Raw genomic sequence first — 22,894 nt, 5'->3', positions numbered from 1 at the left:
ATCCTGCCCGTTGCCTTCCCCCATCTTTCTGGAAGCACCCAGGTCCCCTCCCTTTCAGTGTGCAATCCCTATCACTATGAGAAATAATCCCACCCCAGTGGCACAGACACTTGCAAGACTCTGACAGAGAGCCAAGCAGCTTCCACACCCGACAGCAGGCAGCAGCTGTGCTTACAGCAGCTCTGCCTTTGATGCTGACCCACAGTCGTGCAGGAGACAGTCACCAATGGAGCTGATACGCTCAAGTGGGAGATAAAGCACGGTGTTTTTTTTTAAAAAGCATGGTGAAAATATCTCAGACCCCAGGAGTGAAAACAATAAACTTGCTTTTATGCCTTTTCTGCAGAAGAAAAATCAGCCCAAATACAGCTGGCAATTATTCTGTAAGCTTATTCTATATAGTAGCTTTCAGCCCCTTCCACACTCATGATTACTCCTTGTTATATGCCAGAAGAGCGGGTAGGACGTCTCCTGTCCCGTACTATTTCACACAGGGCCATACAATGCTCCCATCACCCCAGTAGCTGAGTGCACCTCAAACGTCAATGTTCACATCTGCACAGAGATGTGTGAGGCTCTGGGAACATCCACAAGCATGGGGTGTGCTCTGCTACTTCCCTACCTCTTCAGTGGGCATGGGTAAATTTGTCTGGGGAAGGCAAGCCCACCACTTAATGGTGACGGTGGCAATCCTTTCATCTTGTCATAGAAGCATCCCTGTCTTGGTATGTCTGTGTGCAAATACTCCAGGAGTTAAGTGCCCCCGAGTGATGCATGTGCTTCACAGAAACAATAGGGCAAGTTGTTGCAACACCCAATTAATTAGGTTCATCTGAGATTATCACACGATTAACAGAACATCAGTTCTGGTATTGCCAGCGTTCACAAGTGTCTGTTCAGTGTGCAATCTTGTGGTAGGGTGGAAGACTCCGAAATATATTTGCAATGCTATTGCTCTGTGACTTGTTTTCCCTGCTTATGCAGCCTGACGAGATTTACCATTATGAATAACCCCACAAAACTACCTTCAAAGTCAAATTTAATAACGTAAGTATTATGAAGATCAATATTATGGCTACTCTCATTCATATGATTAGCGCTAATATCATTCTGGGAAATATTCATGCTGCAGTAGTGACTAGAGACCGGGATTAAGAGGAGATCCTCAGCATCCATACAGAAGACAAGGCACTGTTCTCTCCAGCTGTGTCCTGAAGTGCAGTACTCAATCTCTGAGTCTCCATGGGTTTGGATATTTTATGTAAGTTATCTAATAAGATAACAAACCAGCCTTACAATCCCTACAGCCATATTGCTAACTGTTTGAAAATCATGAGTCAGGCTCCAAAAAAGAATTAAGAGATTGGTTTTAAAATTCATGAGACTTTAAAATCTGATAAACTTCAGGGCTCTTTTTTTTTTTTTTTTTGGCTTCTGCTTTCTGAGGATGTAGGAGTCATATTATCAAGTTTTCCTCAGCAATTATGAGGGCCGTAAACTTACTTTAAAAATTGAGTTGAGACTCTTACATAATCACAGGACTCTAAAAGTGTGGGCTTTGAAGAGACGCTAAATAATTTGAGATATGTCTTCACCATGTGACTCAGCACCACTCAGCTGCTGAATTGTAACGGCACAGATTTCAAATATCAAATACTCCCCTGAAACAGCTGGGAGTCTTTTTGGGCAGGAGGGGGAAAGTCTGAGACTTTCACAGTCTGCTTGTGTATTGCAGGTAGGAGGAAGTCAGGGGGGAAAGGAGGTGAAGTGCAAGGAGAAAAACTTAATCTGGTAGGGATTAATCATTGAGCTCTAACCAGAGATGAAGGTAGCAACCTTCTTTTCTTCTTATTTTCTTATTTTCTTATTCTCTTAATCATGCAGCAGACAGTTTGCCCTGTGTACCAAGCTCTCTCATTAGTGTTAGCCGGGCTGCACAGCTGCACTCCCCAGGGAAAGCCCCAGATATTTGGAGGGGAGTAAAAAGTACTGTTCTTTCTGTTTTCCTGCTCAAGAGCTGGAAGCTAACACTAAAATATTTAATGCTGAATATGCCATAGACAGCTTTTCCTTTGCTGAGAGGGAAAGAACCGGTGTGGAAGAAAGGAGAGCAAAAGCAAAATGAGGTCAGGCGGGGACGCGCACAACAAAAACACCTTTGCCCTCCTGACACATAATGCTGGGTTTCACCTCGTCCTTCTTCCACCTCTGAGTAGCTGTGGGGAGGCAGTATCCACCCCTGGTCTGTGTTTGTGTTCTCATCTAGGCTGAATGGGAGGGAGCTGCCAGAAGCTACCAGCCCATGAATCCTGTTTTCAGCTTACAAAGAGACACTTTTATTACAGAAATGACAAGATCTCTAGCCACGTCAGCACGGCGGTCAGTGTCAGGATGCTTGTCAGAGCTATGACTAAGTCAAACAGGCCCCAGCTATAAGTTATAGGGGAGCAGCTTTTCTCTGCCTTTTCATGGTGCTCATTCCTGGGAATGAAAGGTTGTTGCAGTATCAAGCACATTGGAGTCCCCAGTCCCTGGTGTGCTGGCTGAGAGCGTAGCCATCAAATAAAGTGTTTCTTCAACGAACCTCGCCAAAGGTGCATCCCTGGGAGATGGAGCGGATCCCGAGGCTGCTCCTTAACTTGTCTCTAAAATGTCTGTTTGCTCCCTGCTGAAACTGATGGCAGGAGAGAGCACAGCAAAGGCAGCATGGGGTTTTGGGCCAGCAAGTGTAGAAAGGTGGCATGCCATAGGCATAACAAACAATTCACCCCTAATAGCTGGGCTAAAGAGCTCTGAGAGGCAAAACTTCACCTGCTGTAACCCTGGAACAGAGAATTTCCATCTTGCTGCTTAAAAAGTGCTGCTCCCCACCGGCACGGCAGAGCCTGCAGGAGCCCAGAGCAGTCAGCTGGTTCGTGCCACCTCTGGACTAGGGCTGTGCACGAGCAGAGGCCATGTTAGTGGGGAATTTGGCCCAGCCAAGCTGCGTGAGAGCCATGTACAGCAAGTGAGGGCACCCCGCTGAAACTGTGACATAGCCGAGCTCTTGTGGAAACTCTCATCTCTCATTGCAAGCAGAAGCACAAGCAGGCCTGGCCTGGATGGGAGTTTCATGCAGTGGCTTCCCCTCCCAGCTGCTTTCCCTTCTGCTGAGAGCTGGCTGTGCATTAAAGCAGATGTTGCTTGCACTCAGGTCATGTTTCCAAGCTTCCCTTCGCAGTCATGAGGGCTGGAGATGCTTCCCTCCCTCCCCACACTCGTTCCTTAATTAAAGCTTAAATTCTGATGTCGTCACAGGACTGCAGGAGCAGGGCCCCAGGCAGGCACTTAGCGCTTGGTGCTGTCAGCAGGACTTTGATTTAGAAGCAGAGAAAATACTTGGGAGAATCCTATCCCTCGCTGCACCGCAGACAGAGCCAGAGCTGAGGGCTGGCCTCTAGGGCAGGCTGGAGGTTTTGCCTCGGGCACAATGTGGGGATCATCGGGGTGGAAGCCTGTGAGGTGCCATGGGTGGGAAATCGGGTCTGATCGCCCCAGGCATGGAGCTTCGGCCCTGCATGGGTTTGATTTCATGCTGATGATAGGAGGAAAACCTTACCCAACGGGCTGGCCCGAGCCCTTCTTCCCCCCTGCTCCAGGTAAAGCTGATTCCTGGATTTCTGTTTGGAGGTGTCCTTGGTTCTGTACCTGCATTTAACAGTTCAGCATGGGATGCCAGCCTGGATGGCTCTGACTGCCCCAGTGGGACGTGTCTTGTTCCATTTACAGAGGCTGGTGGGTGGCAATCAGCAAAAAAGAAAGGAAAAAGGAAAAAAAAAAAATACATACTTTCTGGAACCCAAGGGAAACATTAGAGGGATCCAGAAATAGAAAAACCCCTATAATAGGTACAGTCATGCCATCTCCCAGTGCTACTGGTGCCAGAACAAAATTATTCCGGGCTGACTTTTTTTTTTTTTTAATGTAACAGCTTCTCTGCTGATATAAGCATCTGCTTAACTTAAAAGCAGAATTGATAATCTGCTCACAAAAAAAAAAAAAAAAGGAAAAAAAAAAAGTGAAGGCTTCTCCTTGGCTTGTTAGCCTTTAAAATATGCTCCCAAGCCACTGGACCATGGTCTGCTGGTCTGAAGAAATCAGAGAAGAGCACGCAGAGTCATTGCTGTGGCAGCAAGCTCGGAGCAGCCTTGGGAGGTGAGCTGGGGAAAGTTCTCCTCTTCCTGCAGAGGGGAGCAGAACCCCCACCAAGGTCTCCAAGGCAGAACCACCACCAAGGTCTCCAAGGGGCTCCCTCCCAGCCCAGCAGGGTGCAGAGCTCTTGGGAAAGGGGCAGTGACTCAAAACATTTGTCTGTGCTTCTTCTGGGCTTTGTTGGGAGGATGGTTGGAATATTTCACTTTGGGCTGAGAAAGGGGATTTTTGTGCTTGGGCCTGCAGCTCTGTAGAGCTGTGCTAAGCTCAGCTGATCCGGTGACCGGTTTACCTGGGTCAGCAGGCAGGGCAACCAGTTAGTGCTGTGCCTTGCTGGGCGGGCAGCTCCTGTGCATGCTTTTCTGCAGAGGAGCTGGCCTGTCCTAGCCACGAGTACCCTGCCAGGACACAAACTTACCAACTAACATCGCTTCAGCAGCGTTCCCCACGGCGTGGGCATGCGCTGCCAAGTGGAGATGAGGGGCTGCCCTTCCCCAAAGCTTGCCCAGCTGTTAGCAGCTCTGAGCCTATCAAAGCCTGGTGTCACTTATCCTTCCGCTTGTCCTCTATTCTCAAGAATATCAAAGAGAAGGAGAGGTGTGTCCTTCTGCCGACTCCTGCAGCTGCCAGGGCTGCTCACGAGCCCTCGCCATCTGAATCCAAACGCAGCCAGCGCAGCTGCTCCTCCAGCCCCGACGAGGGCCAAGTTCCTCGTCCGCTCAGCCCAGCAGCTCCCAGAGCTCAGCGCTGCACAGCTCAGCCCCAGCCATTCCCTGCCATCCCTCCTGCCTCTCCTCCTCTCATACAAAAAGCTTTCCATAGGCAGGGCAGCATTACATGCAAGGAACGTAACGAGGCCGGGCCCTGAACTGCATGAAGAATGAAGGCAGTGGCTGAAGGAGAGGCTGCGTGATGGGGTGGGCTGCTTTCCACCCATATCTGAAGGGCTCGAGCTTGCCAAGCGGCTCTGTTAGGGCTGGTGAAGCAGGAATGCAAATCGTGGCTCCCTTGTAAAGTTGCATAAACTTGTAGTAATGTCATTTTTAGATTAACATTTACATTGAGGACAACACTGGAAGGCTTCATTGTTTGCAAGCACTATGGAAATAGATTTAAATTTTTTTTGTTTACACACATTTATTTACAAGGCATTTACTGATTACAAACCAATGTACATCACTCGTTTACATGCATAATGTAAACTATGGAGATTTTGTATTTTTTTGCCATGCAGTGCCGTACAGATTCCCATTGCTCATTCCACTCAGAGGCAAGAGCCTCCTTTCATCTCGGCTCCCTCTGTCCTTCAATTGCTGCCTTGCCTCCCCGAAAAGAGCCTTGCCTCTGACTGGAACACATAAAAGTTGATGTCCCCTTTAAACAGATAGCATAAAAACCTAATAGGAAAACCTTGTCAGCAGAACTTCAGCATGACTAGAAAAGCCAAAGCAAAAATTAAAAAGCCTAACGGTGCCTATCAGATTGTACCAGCGCAGAGCATCGCATTACTGCTGTTTGAGAAGAACCTTCACGGAGCTTTTTGGGATGCTTCAGGCATCCAAAAACAACCGGAACAGAACTGAAAGCTTGCCAGGATATCTGTGCGAGAGAGGAGCAAGTACTACAGGCATGCTGGATGGTTTATCTCAGCCAGTTGCACCTGAGTCTCAGCATCCAACTGAGTTTTGGATAAGCTTGAGCCTTCCCACAGCAAAGCCACCACCCCACTGCCTGTCCTGGCTGTGCCTCCCTTGCCCAGCAGTGCTGGTGGGACACACACACACATATATATATATCCTAGCATCCTATATATAACATATTTTATCCTAGGGTGTTAAAATCTGAACCCAAGGGATGGCAAATCTTAACCCTGGGAAACTGTTAGATTTCAAAATCTAAGGAGAGCCCAGCTTTTTTTTTGCTTTTTTTTTTTTGACTCCTTGATAGTTTCAAGGACATAAAAACTATTTGCAAATTCAACACAAATGGAATGAGCAAGTTGAAAAGCAAACAGCTGAACCAAATACACTCCAAATCAAAGTATTTCCCTTTTGACGCTTTTAAGTGGCATTAGTTGGCTTTGTGTTTCGAGGTGAAATTTTATGCTTTAAAAATTGGAAAAAAAAATATTAGTTTTCACTGGATTAAAAAAAATGAAAACAAACAGCCAAGCTTAAACATACCACTGAGCCTAAAATGAAATGTTTTGATTTTTTCATTTTACTGAAAAGTTGAACAAACATCAGTTTCAGATCAACCCATTTTTAATGTTATTTTTCTTCTGTACAACCAGTGAACCACAAAATCAATTATTTGTGCAGCTCTAGTGACCAGTAGATTAAATTCAATGCAATAGCGAAACAGCAAAAGGAGTCAATGAGGAGTGGAGAGATGGGAGAAAAAAAAATTGAACTGAAAAAAATGGTGAAAGCAGCCATAATAGAGCTTGTCTCTGCCCAAACTTAGCATGCAGCTTCACAAATGCTTTAATACAACTCTAACCCACGTTGCTTCTGAAAACAGCAGTCTCATCTGTTTCCTTGCTGCCTCCAACCATGCAGCCCTGTCCCTTCACTAGCAGCCAAGTAAACAATCAACGAGACTGGAAAAGTGATCTGGTGAAAATTAATTTTTTTTATTTTTTTTTTTCTCCTGCCAGCTTAGTTTTCTGCCGGATCAGTTCCTCAGTTGTGAAAATCACAGGTTTGAAAGAAACCTGCCTGGTCTGGTCAAGAAAGGCAAAACTTCCATACCAGAAACAGGCATCAAAGCTCATGTTCATTAGCTAGATTGTGCAAGTCCAGTGCCTGAAATACGAAATGAATTCTCCCCTCACTTAGAAATAACAAAATCTTGTAATGCATGCAGCTGGACACCCAGACACGCAGCCTCACCAACCCTGCTGCTGTGCAGGGCCGGGGCAGTGTTGCAATCACTACAGCAGACTCCCCAGCAGGTAAATTGGTGACTTCTCCTTGAAGTCAACAGCTTCATGTATTTATGTCACAGAGAATCTGGCTCATTGTTTTAATTTGTGGTGCCGTAAAACTTTGAAAGTTTTGTGAGAATTTTGTGATACCAAATTTCTTTCTTTTTTTTTTTTTTTCCCTCTTTTTTTCTTTCTTCCAAAGAAAAATCTAAGCAGCAGAAAAGCATCTCGCGTCATGGTAATTCTATTCCTATTTGCTGAGGGAATGACACATTTAGAGAGCACGTAGCTGCTCAGATTTGTGGGTTTTCTAGGACTAAATAAAAATCTCTAGTGTGGCCAGGCTGCCTTTAGTAGTGCAAATCTCTTTATGAGCTCCCAGTTTAGTGTCCACTCTGAATCAGAGAACCAGGAAAACCACAGATCTGTTGGTGAGACGGGACCCTGGGGGTCCCTCATCCAACCTCCCACTTGAAGCAGATCTATTGCCAGCTCATGAGCACCATCAAAGGTGGAGACCCCCCCACCTCTCCTGTCCCAGCTCTGCACCACCGGTAGAACAATGTCCTGGGGATAAAAAATAAGTTTTCTTCTCCCTGGGCACCATCCCAAGCAATTTATGGCTCACTTGTGCAGCCAGTTACTCACGATCTGTCTTGTCTTGGGAGCTGTATTTTCTTTTTATATATCCAGGGACTTTACTGTAACCGGCGTATGTACTTGGTTTTGTCCCGTTTCTCTGTGGGTGGGGGGACAGGACAGGACTGGCTGGTCCATGGGCACATACATCTTGCAGCATTTAATTACTTCCCCAGCAATGTGGAGGAAACTTAATTGTCTTCCCAGCTATGGCCTGTCATCTCCCCTTCTAAGCTGAGGAAACTGAGGCACGAAGGAATGAGTTCATTTCATGGCACCATGGCAAGAAAAAAGGGGTGCATAGCTCCAACAGCATAGCTCCAAGAAGTTGGTTGAAGCTATTAAATACTGTGTGGTGGTAACAGGAAAGGTTACTGGTCTGAGCAGTGCCCTAGTCCCAAAGTCAAGCCAAGCTGAGCTTCATCCATTTTCCAGCCCTTGTGCAGCATCTCACACCCCAGGCTCTCAAGACTAGGAACAACAACAGGGACGGTGATAATGAATATTCAGACATCCCACAAACCACTCACAGCATCTGCCATCCTATCTGCATTAGCATCTGAGTGCACAGATAATGATCAAAGCAACATTTTCCTGCCAGAGGCCCCCCTAAACCAGCCTTATTAGTGTGAATCGATGCTGATTAATGTACCTCCTTAATGCAGTTGTACCTACCCCTACTGCCCATGATTCAGTATAAAACAGCCCCCACTTTGCTTGCCTTCCTCCCGATATCCCATGCATGGTGCAAACCTTGACTGAGAGCACCAGTAAAATCAGTTCGGACCAAATCTTGCAAGAAGGAGTCCTAAAGTCTGCTAAAATGCAAAACACAGAAGGAAGGAATGAGTCTTTGGACACTGTGACACGAGCTGCCTTTTTGTGCCAGGATGTTTCCAGGCATCCTATGAAAAGATATCGACAGCTACGCTGCTGTACAGCAGCTCTGCCCGTGCGGTGTATTAATAGCCGTGCTACCCAAAAACAGGCTCTTGCTTGCTGCTGACAGATATTTGGACTTCACCTGTGATGGAAGAAGGTTTGCATTTTTTAATTTGATGCTGCTTCTTTGTTAACGTTGCCTGTGAAGATTAGAAAGTGCTGCGTGTTGCCTTACGCTGCTGCGTAACATTGAGAGCGGCTTCCTCTCAGTGGGTTTTCAGTGTAAATGACACGCTCCTAATGTGCTGTGTCCACACTCCTGCACTGCAAGACACTGGGGAAATCACCACTAAACTGGCGACAGCGTTTCGATTAGGGACGGGTGAGGTCCTCTCGCATGTTTTCACATCCACTCCAAAACCTCGGGCACTGTGGCTGGGTTGAGACCTGCTGCTGTTGGCCTTAGGAGAGGAGCGGCGCTCGGGGCAAACCTTGTCCAGAAAAAATTCAGGTGCCAAAAGGAACTGACTGAGGGACAAACCAGCCAACTAAAAAAAAAAAAAGAAATCTGGGAGAAAAGGAGCACTGAAAGAGAAAAGAATGCAGAAATTCCCGTGCTCTAAGTGGGCTGCTTTCCAGAGGAAAGGAGAGTCACCCTTACTGCAGGATACGTGCTGCCCTTGGGCCAGTCTAGTACAAAGAGCAATTGAAAGACATCATTTGGGAGGAAAGAGGCTTCTATGCCGGAATTAAGCAGTTGACAAAATCCCAACAGCTTTAAAGATTTTGAAGTCAATTTAAGGAGCCCGCAAAATGAGATTTTCCCCTCGTGGCTTTCGGTAAAATGACAGGTTCTGGAGGGGGGGGGTGGCTCCAAGTCCAGCCTTAGCCGCTGGGAGCTCCGCTAATTCGCCACAGTGAGGCTGATTTGGGCACTGCTTTAAAAATGCATGGGCCCAGTTTTCAAGTTACCAGTCCTGCAAACGGGGCCAAATATTAGAAGGAATAACCCTCTGAGTCTGGCCAGCCCCATACCTAATGGCCCCATATGCTCTGCTGAAGGAGTCGAGGGCTCCCCCTCTCCTCTGCTGGCTGCAGTGGGACCTAAAGCCAGTCCTGGAGCATTTCCACTCACCTCCCAGATACCAGACCATGATGTACGGCCAAGAGATGCCTCCCTACGTGCCCTTTGCAGTCTTTCCACCTCCCTCTGGACCCTGTGCCTAACTACTTCCATTGGGCTGTCTCACCTCCGAATATTTCCGTGAATAATGACTTCTCCAGCACTGCCTCTGCTTGTGACTGTTTGCAAGACCCTTGTCAGACCCTTCCCCATGCCCCCAGCCTCCCACATGTGCAGATGCTGCTGTCCGTGCCTCCCGTGTGCACAGAGGTCACACATTGTTCTCCCTGTGCTAGAAGTCTCTCTGATAAATACTTTGGCAATGTCCAGCAGAGATGGAGAAATACAGATCCTTTTCCACTTCCCATGTATAAAGTTCACCCTGAACTGAGATAAACTTTCAAATTCTTAGCAGTCTCCTACAGACCAAAGGGGAATTTGCTCCTCACCCCATAGCAGATAAAACTAAAAATCACAGGCTTCACATTAGAGCAAAATTTTAGCTCCTTTACTAGGATGGGGAGAGCAAAGCCATAGTGCAGCCTGTCTGCTCCAGGTGTGAATTCTCCGTCGCAGGAAACCTTTCACGAGAGGTTGCTCACAAACCTGTCAGATGCATCACAGGTACAGGCTGAGCCCGCCTAGGGGAAGTGGCATGGATTAAATGACCTCCCAAGGTCCTTCCAGCCCTTTTTCTCCCTGATTCTCAGAGACAGGATCCCTGGCTTGATAGATCTCTGCCCTGACCTACCCTGACAGCTCTTGGAGGTGTCTGAATACATCCATTGCATGCATTTCCCTCCCACTGCAGCTCCTGGAGCCTGCCAGGGCAGCGTTTGGGGCTGAAGAGTTCTTCAGCAAAGGGCAGAGCCACTGCCAGGGCACTGTGTGGGGCAGAGGAGCGCAGCCCCAATCCAGCAGGGCAGGGGGGAGCCAGGCTTATCCACAACCAGCAGGGAAGTCTTTCTTAAAAAGACATCTTTTCTCTGCTCCTCTGTGCGAGCAAAGCCTGTGAGCTATCCCCAGAGGAAGTGTGGCAGCACTATTTCTGCTTTTTGCGGCTGTTGTCCCCCAGGCTGTTTGGAACGAGGAGGACAAGCCAGGACAATGTCTTCAACCCATGCTAACCTGCCCCTGCTCCGCAGGCTGGTGTGAGGGGAGGGGATGCTGCGCTCCCCGCAGGCCGTGATGGGACAGGCAAAACTCATTTTTCTTCCCCACACGTCAATATTTCACATGTTGCTGCTACCCCGCAAGTGCTTTTGGCTTTCTGCCCATGGGAGAAGGCTGCCTGCACACAAGTGGTTTTCAGCTCCCCCGACCCCCAGCAAACACGTGTGCGCCTCTGCATGCGTGTTGCCAGTAGGCAATTCACTAGCACTTTCCTACCTACTAGTTTGCGTAGCTACGTTTGCAAGTGTCTTTCCGAAGCACGACGGGGATATATAATTATGGAAATGTGCACGTCTATGAGTTTGGTCTTTGGGTTTTAGCCCAAATCTCATGATTCTTGCTGGCTTATTCCCCTTCCTTCCAAAGTGCCTGCTGCTGCAATAGGAGGCTCACATGAGCACCCCAGCTTTTCATATTCAAATAACAAAAAGATAAGTATGTTTCTGGATATCACAGCTGCCAAAAAGCACTTGAAACAGGCAACAACAAAGGCTTGAAAAACCTAGAAGGCAAAGGAAAATCCAAATTCTGCCTATTTTCTGTAGTTTTTTAATTGAATGACTTTCAAACCAAGCTCACAGTTCTGGAGGCAAGTCTGACTCATACTCGGAGATCATCTGCAGAGGCCTGCGGTAAGCGGCACACAGCTAGGGCGCATGCACGGCAGCGTGAGAACTGCCGTCCCGACATGTGCCTTGTATTTATGTCTGTTCTTGCCATGTGAACCTTAAACTGCTGGCAGAGCACATATGTGAATTTGATACAGATGCTTGGTCTGCCCACTGGGACAGATTTGAGAAACTTGCTTGTGAAACTGACTTTGAATTTTTGGTCTGTCCCACAAAGTGCATCCACACCCTTAGTCCTTTTTCTTCTCAGTCTACATTGTGCACACTGCCAGGGCACTGCGGTGCCTTCATCTCATGATCAGAGCACTACACCCGAGCCTGTGAAGCAATCTGCATTGCCAGCTGAGGGCTGTGGGGAACCAGAGAAACATCTCCACATGGAACGGGTGCAGTGGCACATCCCCCCCCATCAACTAGGCCACGAGCTCAAGGGAGCTGGCCGAGTTCCCACCACCTCACAGCTTACCCAAGCTACGGGAGCCACAGGAAACCAACGTACCTGTATATTTTATATCTGGTTGTAAATCCTTGACGATGTCTTTCCACAAAGGATAAGTAGCTCCGCGAGTGGTGGAAGGGCCCCCTGTCTGAAATAAGCCAATCAAACTCCTTGGAGACATGTTGGTTGGTGGCAGCGGGGTCCTGGTGGGAGGGCTGTACTAGTATATGGTCCCATATAAACAGGAGGTAGAGGAACTCAACAAGCCTCCAGTTCATGCTTTTCTGTCTGCCTTTTTCCTCTCATTCTTGCTCCATTCTGTGGAGTCCTGTTGAAAAAGAGAGGGAAGAGGGGGAAGGAAACAGAGAGAAAGAAATGGAGGGAGGGGAGGGAAAAGGGAGAGAAAGAGAGAGTTTAGAAATGGGAATTGCTTTGATCCTTTGACAACTGTCTCTCAGGGTAAAAGAGACATGAAAAAAACACATTTTAAAAGCCTTCAGTCTGCCTGCATTACTGCTTGGAGTATCTGGCAGTGTTTTATTCACACCTAAGTGGTGCCTTTAACCTCCTGAGCACATACCACCTTTGAAATAACCAGGTCCCGACCTGAGCCATCCTCACCCCAGCTTTTCCATCATTTCCCTCATGAAGTTCTCCGCAGTGCCGCAAAGACGAGCGAGGGCTGGGTGCAGAAGGTGGCCGCACCCTAGGCTACAATTACCCATTTATCGTCCCTTTAATGCTGTGCCAGAGAAACGTGTCTTCTCCTTTCATGTCTCACTGACGATCTGTAATCCATACTCCATGCAACCTGAGCAATCTATAAAGACCCAGCTCTTGCTTTAAAGTGTTGCCAAAAAAGAAATAAAACAAAATAATTACCCAGGTTTCAGCGACGAGTGCATGCGGACGCAGAGACACACACACACACACACAGCCACACGTGACTCTGAAATCCTGCCAAACGCTGAAAGATAAAAATCACCCCAACCTGCTTCCCTGACGGGGTGCTTGGGAGTCATGTGTTTGGAGGGGGGGACGGGGTCTGTTGCTATTGGGATCACAGTAGGACCTCGGGGCTCTTCCCAAGATTGAAGTTCATGCTGAGCATGCATATTGAGCAGTGGGAGATTTACTAGGAGGCTTACGGGGGTGCTCCCCAGCACCTGGTGCAGGGCACGCCGTCCATCACGTGCAAAGCATGGCTGCGGGCAGCCCTGCTACGAGCCAGCTCCTCTCCCCGATGTGTTCGGTGTCTGAACAGACAAGACATATGATGAGTGGGAAGGGAAACAGAGGGGTGAAACGCCTTGCCAAAGGTTACGCAGCAAGCCATGGATACAGCTGGAAGAGAGCCCTCGTCTTCTGACTCCCATTTCCAGCGTTTCAGCCGTTAGATCATCCGCCTCCGCAGTCATGCTGCTGGCACGGTGCCCCTCTCCGAATGGAGCCATGTGCTCCACCGGTGGAAGGGGAGCAGCTCGGTTTGTCAGCACCCGTGCCCAACACCAACCCCATTCCCTTCGGCTTGCTAACCGGGACTCTGAGGGGAACACAGCAGCAGCAGCAGCCCAGCGTGCTGGGTTGTGCTCCCCACTCATCAGAACTGAACATCCTCATTGCTGGGAGCTCCTGACGCAGCTTTGAAAAAGCCCTCTCCCCACGCAGGACATGTTCCTCCTCCTGCCCACCTCCTGTCCATCTGGCTGCCTTGCTGAGTTTTGTGGGGATGTGCCAGCATGGTGGGGATGCCCAGGCAGAGCAGCCTTGAGGCCATGGCCCTCACTCTGGGAGTACAAACCTAGCCAAAAGTTGTCCTCAGGACAGCTGATACCCACACGTTTCTGCATTAATATAGCTCAAAGAGCCTGGAGCTACTCTTTAAAAGCAGGAAAAATCAGGCTACGCAGAGCTTACAACTGAGAGTTCTGGTGTCAGGCGTATTTGTACATCTCCAACAACCCTGCTCATTGGGAGTCTGAGTCCACCACAAGCACTCTGAAAGTCTGCAGTTCCTAGAGGGAAAAGATCTTGCTAAGAAGAGGTTGCACTGGTGTGCTAGAGGCCCCATGTACATTTGCAGCATTGCATGTGGAGGTGAGAGTCTGCCTGCTGCAAGCACCGTGGTACGGTGCAGAGGGCATCAGCATCATGGCTGGCGTGGCCATCTCCTTGACTCCAGGAGCTTTCTCTGGGAACAAAGCAAAGATGCAGCCCGTGGCAGCGAGTGCACATCTTCTGCGCGGGTGTATCGGATCTGGGAGTGCGACGGGGAGCACAAGAGCCAAGTGTGCGCGCACGGCGGGGCGCGTGGGAGGCCGCACGTGTGCACAGCATGTGCCTGTGGAACTGCGGCGAGCTCAGCAGCGCTTGACAAAACAGAATTGTGTAAAGTCTAGTTAAAAACGACAGTCAGCTGTTGCATTGCATGAAGAAATGAAAAAAAAATTAAGTATGGGAAAGCCAACGAATGTTCGCTTTTTTCTGTTGGGCACATATAAACTTCTTTCTAATTGCAGATAGAATATTACTGCTATTAAACCTAATGGCACCTGTAGCTCCTGACTGAGGAGGTTGTTCCTATTCTGGGGACATTTTTAATATTAGCCTTCACTGACTCCCATTTCTGCCATAAACAGGACAGATCTCAGTGCTTTAGTCCCTCACCTCTAAGAAAAGAGCAGTACTACTTTACCTTAAAAAAACAGGGTTTGGGGATTCTTGCCCCACATCGAGGGGCACACAGCATATTCTGAGTGGGGTATGGTACAGGTCTGCTTCCACTCACAGTGATCATGAACCAGAGGTGTTACTTGGAAATGCTCTCAGCTACATCCCACTGTGAGCATTTCCATATTCCAGTTCAGGAGATTTTTTTCTCCTGCTTCTCTGTTCAGGCTGCTTCTCTGCCCCACTGCTCATTGCATGCCCACAGCCCTCTGCCATCACAGGCACAAGGCTGCAAGCTCAGCATATTCACTGCTAGACAGGTACGTAGGTTTGCTGCTGATAATGATCTGTGCACATCCTCCTCACCCTCTTGGTTGTCTGTTCATTAAGCTCTTCCATAACTACTTCCTTCATCAGCCAGCCTGGATCAGTTTTCCTTTAAACATTTCACTTCCTATTGAATTTCTGTTGCAGAGAGGAAGGGAGCTCTTACATACCAAAGTGGAGCGATAGCTCACCTCCAGCTCCCAGCTCAGTGCAAGCATAAACAGAAATATGAGAACAACTAAATGAAGTGGGCTTCAGAGAAATCCCACTGTGTCCTTCCATATCTGAGCAGCATACACTGGGGAGATTTCAGTTTATAACAGAGAGGAGATATTCACTAATTCCCCCCACACACATCTTCGTCCTCCCTTCCTTTCCTGCTAGGTCGAAGTTAGAATCAGGATGAATAGAAATGCAATGACTCTTAACCAGGGGTTAAGACATGTCGAGAACATGCCTTGAGACCACAAGAAGTGGCCACATCTCCCACCTGGAAGCTGGATACTGGAGGTATCAGTGCTGAGAGCAAGGATTGGTGCCTGAGGCAGTGAGGGTAGTAGAGCACAACTGGGTCTAGATGACTAGCACACAACCACCTTTAATTTTTTAGTAGTATCTTTTTCCCCCCTGTAGCTTCTATAGAGATGTTGTTTCGCATTAAATATTAATACACACCACGGGGCTGGTCCCCATGGAAGCTATAAAGCTTACTAAAGTGGGACTATTTTGTGTCTAAGGCAATAATGTGAGGTCTATTCAATCTAACTGCTAACAAGTTTGAATCTGAAATTAATTTGTTATGTGGCATTATGGGGCTTCACTGATGTAAGTTATGTTCTGTGGATTCAAGGCGGATGGGGGAAGAAGAGGAAGGGGGGATGTCTGCATGTATATAGCCTTTGGGTAGGAGACCCAAGACAAACTAAAAGCTAAATCTGCCACAGAAGCAATCTCTGCATTAAAGGACAGCCTTGGTAGAGGAGAACACTGGCTTTTGATCCAGGAAGCCAACGTTCTGCTCAATTCTGCACAAGATGCACCCAGTGATCATGGGCAATGCCCTTAAATGTATTATTTTTCCCCCTCACTTTCCTATTATCAGCTTGTGTGTACAATAGCATTTGTCAGACTGATTTGCAATCTTGTTGGAGAAGCCACTGTCTGAGGATAGCACTTAGCAAAATGCAGCCCTGCCGGCCACATGGCTCATTAGGTGTTCGTGTCCTAAAAGCGATGAAAGACAACCACCTCAAGGTGTCAGAAAGCTTTGCAATGCAGCAGTTAGAAAAAAAAAGAAAAAAAGAAAAAAAAAAGCTACGAAGCTTATGCCCACTCTGGAGCATTACAGAGTGCTGTAGTGATCTGGGTCCTTCTGGTTCATCTCAAAAAGCAAGATGATGCAATTATCGTATCTGTTAATAAACATGATCAACTGGTGAGCCAGGACATAGGTTCAAGTTCACAGTAAATAAGTGCTGAGATAAGAAGATGTGAGAAGTACTGATTCTGAGGCACATAACAATCAGTTTCCAGTATTGTCCATCACGAAGGCACATCTGTCATGGTAAATGGAGATTTCTGTCGCAACCCCTTTTAGGGAGGCAGTTTAAAAAGGCCTTATTCTAATCAGAATTCAGCCTGGAACATTAAATGTTCCTTGTCTTATAAGTCTTCAGGATTCTTGGAGGAAAAATAGGCAGGTGCTTTCTGTAAAGAGCAAGTTGTATTTGAATGTACACTTAATTTCATTGTGATTGATATCTGTGTGTTAATTATATTCTATTTTGGGCAATACCTTTGCTGTCACAAGGCAGTGCCTTTTATCCAAGGAGTTCAAATTGAATTAGAGACATTAATTAAAGCTCTCAGCACTCTAGTAAGGCAGGCAAGTGCTGTTACTCCCATTGTTTCTTGAAATAAGAAGAAAGGAATAAAGCTGGGTGTCTACTTAGCCACTTAAAAGGTAATTTTTATACAGCTGGGTAGCTCAGAATGGTAGATTTTACAGAAAACGATACTGTGAGATCAGATTCTTGTTGGGGAGGCTGCGTAGCCCCAGATCACCGCTGTAAATGGGAAGGCAGAATGCAGGAGTTGGCTCTCTGTTGCTTGCTCTGAATACTATGCTTTGCCTCTGCCTCCTGGGATTTTCCACCTTTCTTCTAACCTCTGTACCTTTCATTTATCCCTTCTATTAGAGTCAAATTGATCTTGCACACATCCCTTCTGTTTTCTCACGCTCATTGATGTAAACTATTTCCATCAGAAATGTAGACTTGGGAAAGAGAAATTACCGAACACATTATTTTTAGTAAAGAAATAAGTCCTCTATCTCTTCAAGCTTCATGCACCAATAATTCTTTCTTGTGTCCCACATTTGGTTCTTGGCAGGTTGAGAGAGGTTTCTGCCTGCTGCCATTTAACAGAGGGAAGAGGCTAACAATTGCTATTTGTATCTGAAACGCTTCTGATCTGCAGCAACTTCACATGCTGCTTTAGGATGCTGATAAATTAGTAAAAGACTGAAGTGTCAAGGGAGAGATGAAACAGTTCATGTTAGTTTAGAGCTCGACCCTGCAAAGTGACGAACGTCTGACCTCATTTCAGCAAACAGCTTAAGTGCATGCTTAATTTTAAGTGTTTTTACCTTCTCCTAGATTTTATTCAACATCCCCTGCTTTAAGTACACTCACATTTCTGCTAGACAGGTAACTACTGCCCGGCACCTTTAGGGTTGCACTCTTGGTAGGTCACTGGTTGCAGCTGGAGCAACAATATTTATGTCTTGCACTTGATTCAGAGGGGGAATTGCTGGAAGGTAGCTCCTGCCCATGGAGCAGGTTTAGCTGTTCTCTTGAAATGCTGGCCAACAATCCATCCAAGCTGAGAACTTCTCTTGTGTGTCAGGGGAACAGGGAATGTGGATGGAAAGGGATGGGGAAGCCAACCTGTCAGGGTTTGTTAAGTCATACAAAGTATGACTTAGACCTGAGGGATATTCATCAGCTGAGACATTTTTGGGTGAGAAAAGGCAAGGAAGGGGGATGAGAAATTCCTCTCCTAAAATAGTGGTACAGTTTAAAAATGTACTTCAACTTTTCCAAATTGTTCATGCTGAAAGAAATAAAAGAAATAATGATTGGGTGATGTGAATGTTTTAGTTTTAAGAGTACCAAGGGGACACATTTCCAAATTTCCCTTTGAAACTGCTAGGGGTATTTTTCCCCCTTTTCATTCGTCCTTCTAGCCTCTTAAGACAGCACAGTGATAAAAATATTTCTTTTGACCCTAAATGACTCGGAGGAAATAAGGCCTTTTTCTTTGCAGTTTGTCAACACTTTGCTTACAACTTGTCAGAATATTCAGTGAACCAAAAACAGCCTATGTATCCTTTGTTATTAATGCAGTTCAACCAGCAGCCTAAAGGAAGCCATTTTTGTGCAAAAACTCTTAATTGCTCCCTGCCTATAGCAAGGTGAGAATCACACTGGTAACAACTAGGTGCCTTATTTCAGCTCATTTGTCCCCACACTCCAGCTAATTATAAACTACTGATGTTCTTGTGATGAGGATCAGAGGCAGCTTGAAAATGAAGAAGTGTGGCAGGGATGCAATCTCCACCAAGTCATAACATCAGGTGGTGCTGGATAGTGTTAACAGAGGGAATTAAACTTCATTAGACCTCACCATGAATCGACTAGCCAAGATGCCAAAGACACTGCTCTGAAATCCAGGACCCATAGAGGCTTGGTTCAGGACTCTACTTAGAAAGAGGATCCATTTAACAGTGCTTGGTAGATCAGGAACTGAGTTAAAAGTATCTTCTGCACATGTGTGCTGATATGGGATGAAGAATGATATTTTGAAGACAGTCCTGCTGAATCCAGGACTGTAACGGTATCGTGCTAGGTGCTGTAAAACCAGGAAGGCAGTCCATGCCCCAAAAAGCTTACAATCTAATTAGAAGACCAAGGACACCAGATGGTCAGGGACAGATGGGGGAACACGAGGGAACAGTGAGATAATACCGCTCAGCGGGCTGCGGAGCAGTGGTGTCAGCACACCAGCAGCCCTACCGTTGGCAAGATTTTGATAGCTATTGTCATAAATGAGAGTTATAAATAGGGAGGCTGGATAATGAGCTAGCTTCGTAGATGTTTGTGAGGAACTCCTCTCATTTGTGAAGTGGCAGAGATAGAATGAATATAGATGGTAATAATAATGATAAATTGCACATTTCTGAGCTGCTTATTAAGAAAAAATATGGTGGGTGGTGAGCAGTAATTTCTATTAAACACTGCCCCTGAACTTGAAATTATTCCTACTATTATTAAATTATTGTCCAAGCCGGTCCACTTCCCCATAATTTCATTCTAAGTTACACAAAAATGCAGCTCTGCTTTCTGTCTTCCTCAGTATTTATACACCTTATATCAAAGTCCAGTAATCTCATAAGTGTTAATAGGTTTTTATCCTTGCAGTAGCTTTAGGAGATCGGGAAATGCTGTTTTTCCCATTCTGCAGAATGGGAATTGAGACACGGGGTAGATTAATGGCTTGCCCCAGATCATTTCTTAAGTGCTTCAGGAATTCAACCCAAATCTCTTAAGTCTCAGCTCAATGTTACATCTCCTTGCAGTACCCTTCCTACGCACCTTCATGCTACTGTTCCAGAATTAGCTAAGACTTGCCACAGAGCTGCGTAGAATTTTTTTTTTTTTGGATTGCTCATTTTCATGTCAGAAAAATGCCAATTCATCAAAGGCAAAACACTTTGTAGAAATTTGTTGATTTAAGGGAAAAAAAGCATTTTGATAAAGTCAGCTTTTCTTTGGAACAGAATGTGTTGAGTTTTCTATTTGGAAAGGATTGGTTCAAGATTGTGTTTTGTTTTTCATTACATGTTGAGTAATATACGTTAAAAATCAAAATGAAGTGTTTTCTTAAACAGTATGTTTTGACTGAACCAAAATAAATTTTGTAATTTATGCACAAAGAAAATGTCCAAATTCATTTAATACTTCTGTTGCATGTTGGAATAAGGATTTGTAGAAACACCTGCAAACTCTGCACAATAAACTGAACAACTGAATAAAAATCTTACTATTCCCTGCCATTTCTACTGGAAAACTGAAACAGGCAGTAATCTGAAAACTGAATTCAAAGAGGTCTGGGTCAGAGTCCAGAAACCCTGGTTCTTGCTTTCATGCCTACTCCACTCTGTGTGCCAGCCTTGCCTTTCTAATATATTCCATTGCAACAATTTGGACCTGTAAGCAGAGAGCTAGAAGGAAAAATACCAGTGCCAAATCTGCCCTGAACAGCAATAATTTAATGTTAAATCCAAAAGATCAACTGTTATCCCACACCTGATGTTCTTTGCATTATTTTTATTCTTCTGAAGTTCACTCCTGGGCAGGCACTATGCCACCACAGCCACATGGAGTGATCCCTGGGAAATGCAAGCAGATACTGCTTATTTTGTTATGCCAGCAATCTGAGGGTACCTAATGATCCTTGCAACTTATGTGTCTTCCTGTTTTTCTTCCCCTCAGAAAGGCGCTTAGTTCTTGACTGAGGTCTTTTGCATTTCTCAGCTCTGGCTGGAGGAGCACAAGGGGTTAAAATCCTCAAGCCACTGCTTCTCCTGGTACAGCTCCTGCTGCTTGGATAATGACAGCCCTGCCTGCCAGGATGAAAAGCCCCATTTAACTCGGAGCTTCCTATGGGCACCAGGTTCTGCCACCGTTCTTGCTGGATGATGCCAGTGGAACCAGGGGCAGCTGAAAATGGGAGGGAAAAAGGACCCCGAGTTGTTGGCTGCAAATTCTGGCCTTGAGCAGATCCACCTCTCATATCACACGGGGTGAATGAAGAATTTGCTGTGGCTGTAAAATCTCCATGAATTTAGCCACACCAGCTCCTGCAGCCACTGCCTGAGCCTGTTGTGCAGCAGTCCTGCCAGGCTGAGACCTCACGAGGCTGGCACGGCTTGGGCTTTGTGGAGGAACAGAGCTGGAACTGGAACCAGCATTACGCTAACTGGCTACTGCAGTGATGTGATGGATGCTGTCCAGTGACTGAGAGGTGTGCTGCATGAATCTCACATTGATTTAAGGATTTAGGAAGAATTCTTTAGTCCATAGAGCCCTGGTCTGAGGCTGGTTCAGCTCCTTCTACTGTTCTGCCTCCCCATATAGGGGAAGATGTATGCACATTTGTGCACAGGAGCTTAAATTCAGACTCTAAATGTGAGCTAAAATGTGTAATAGCCCCAAATAACAATAAATAAATAAATAAATAAATAAAAATTGGCAGCTTCTGAAATAGAAGCCAGAAATCTTGAATGCTGGTCTCCTGCACCAGGCATGCATCCATGCAGCGCCCAGCAGTAGCAGGTTCTGCTGGAAGGTCTATTGAAGTCAATGAGCCTTGGGTTGGATCTCATTGCAAAAAGATAATCAAATATCATATTAACTCTTAATTTGGAACAGCGTATTAAATTAGAAGCTCAAATTAACCTGAAACTGCATTTATATAATGAGAAGATTTAAAATCTGTGCATCATGAAGGTGGGAGAATTCCTAGCCAAAGCTGTTTTCAGCAGCCTTGAAACCCAGTGCCAACCTACCTGCAGTGCTGCGTTTAGCCTATTCCATAAACCCCAGTTCTGGGATTTTCAATGAGAAGGAAGGATACATGGAAAATCAAGCTCATACTTACTTATCTCATACTTACTAGTATTAATCTTTCAAGCACAGAAGGGTTGTTACTAGCTGGACCCCAACCAATGCCAAGAACTGAAAAATCCCAGAGGATACTGAGAATCTGCACTGGCATCTGACCATCACAAATAATAACCTCTTCCATCAGTGCATCGACACAGATTCTCCGAAAACTGAAGGAACTCACTCCTCTCTAGGTTTAGATTCCAAAACCACTCAGGGCTGAGCATCTCTAATATTAAAGCAGTTTGGTACCCGAGTTTCAGGCCACCCGTATCTGTGAGTTTTATTTATTTCCTTCTTTGAGATTGTTCTGCTCTGTGCTAAATCCATCTTGTGACCACCTGGAGCGTTTGAGAGTCTTGGCTGTGATGCTTGTCTGTTTAGATAGACTGTAAGTAGAGCTGGTCAAAAAATTTTGACAGAACAGTTTTTCACAGAAAAATGCAGTTCTCTTGAAATTGAAACGTTGCATGGGAACATGTCAATTTTGACAAACTTTTTTATGTTTAAAGTGTCAAAACAAATCATTCTGATTTTCTCTCCTCATTTCAGTTATACTGAAATGTTTCATTTTGAGGAGATAAACATGTTATTTTTATGTTGTTTCAATTAATTTGCTTTGACATTTTTATTTATTCCGCATTGTGTTGATATATGTTTAATATGTTTAAAGTATATACCGCAGAAAGCATTTTGTGGTGTTTTAGTTATTATATGTACTATCCTTACACTGTGCTGAATATTTCCCATAGCACTTTAGCGCTATAGAAGCAGAGGATCTTGATGACCTCCAATAATTACTTTTGAATTTTTTTGGCCATAAGAGATTTGTGGAGCAGATTCTGATTCAAAATGGAGTTTTAAAAACAAAACACAAACACAAATAGCACAAATCAAAAGGCGAGAATTTCCCGAGGAAATAGCATGTCCGTTTTCCAAGCAGCTCTGTCAGCTCAGTGACTGCATAGCACAGCTTGGGTCCCCTCTGCACTTGACAAAACCAACTTCTCTGCTTGCTTTAAAAAAGCAAATAAAAAAAGGAAAGGAAAGGAAAGGAAAGGAAAGGAAAGGAAAGGAAAGGAAAGAAAGGAAAGGAAAGGAAAGGAAAGGAAAGGAAAGGAAAGGAAAGGAGAAAGGAAAGGAAAGAAAGGAAAGGAAAGGAAA

At 45.8% G+C, this 22,894-nt stretch overlaps 1 protein-coding gene across 2 annotated transcripts in view; it reads right to left on the bottom strand.

The window, feature by feature from the left end:
* Window positions 1-22,894, bottom strand: part of BRINP1 (BMP/retinoic acid inducible neural specific 1) — an 87,966-nt gene that overhangs the window by 47,131 nt on the left and 17,941 nt on the right. For both annotated transcript variants that reach the window (XM_080561426.1, XM_080561425.1), the window contains exon 2: window positions 12,066-12,333. In XM_080561426.1, coding sequence (XP_080417552.1) covers window positions 12,066-12,186 — 121 coding nt within the window. In that variant the 5' untranslated portion in view covers window positions 12,187-12,333. The remainder of the gene's footprint in view (window positions 1-12,065; window positions 12,334-22,894) is intronic.

Source organism: Anser brachyrhynchus, assembly GCF_964034855.1.
Source record: "Anser brachyrhynchus genome assembly, chromosome: 19".
Lineage (NCBI taxonomy): Eukaryota > Metazoa > Chordata > Aves > Anseriformes > Anatidae > Anser > Anser brachyrhynchus.
Note: the sequence above shows the minus strand (reverse complement) of the source record. Positions and strands in the feature narration are given on the sequence as shown.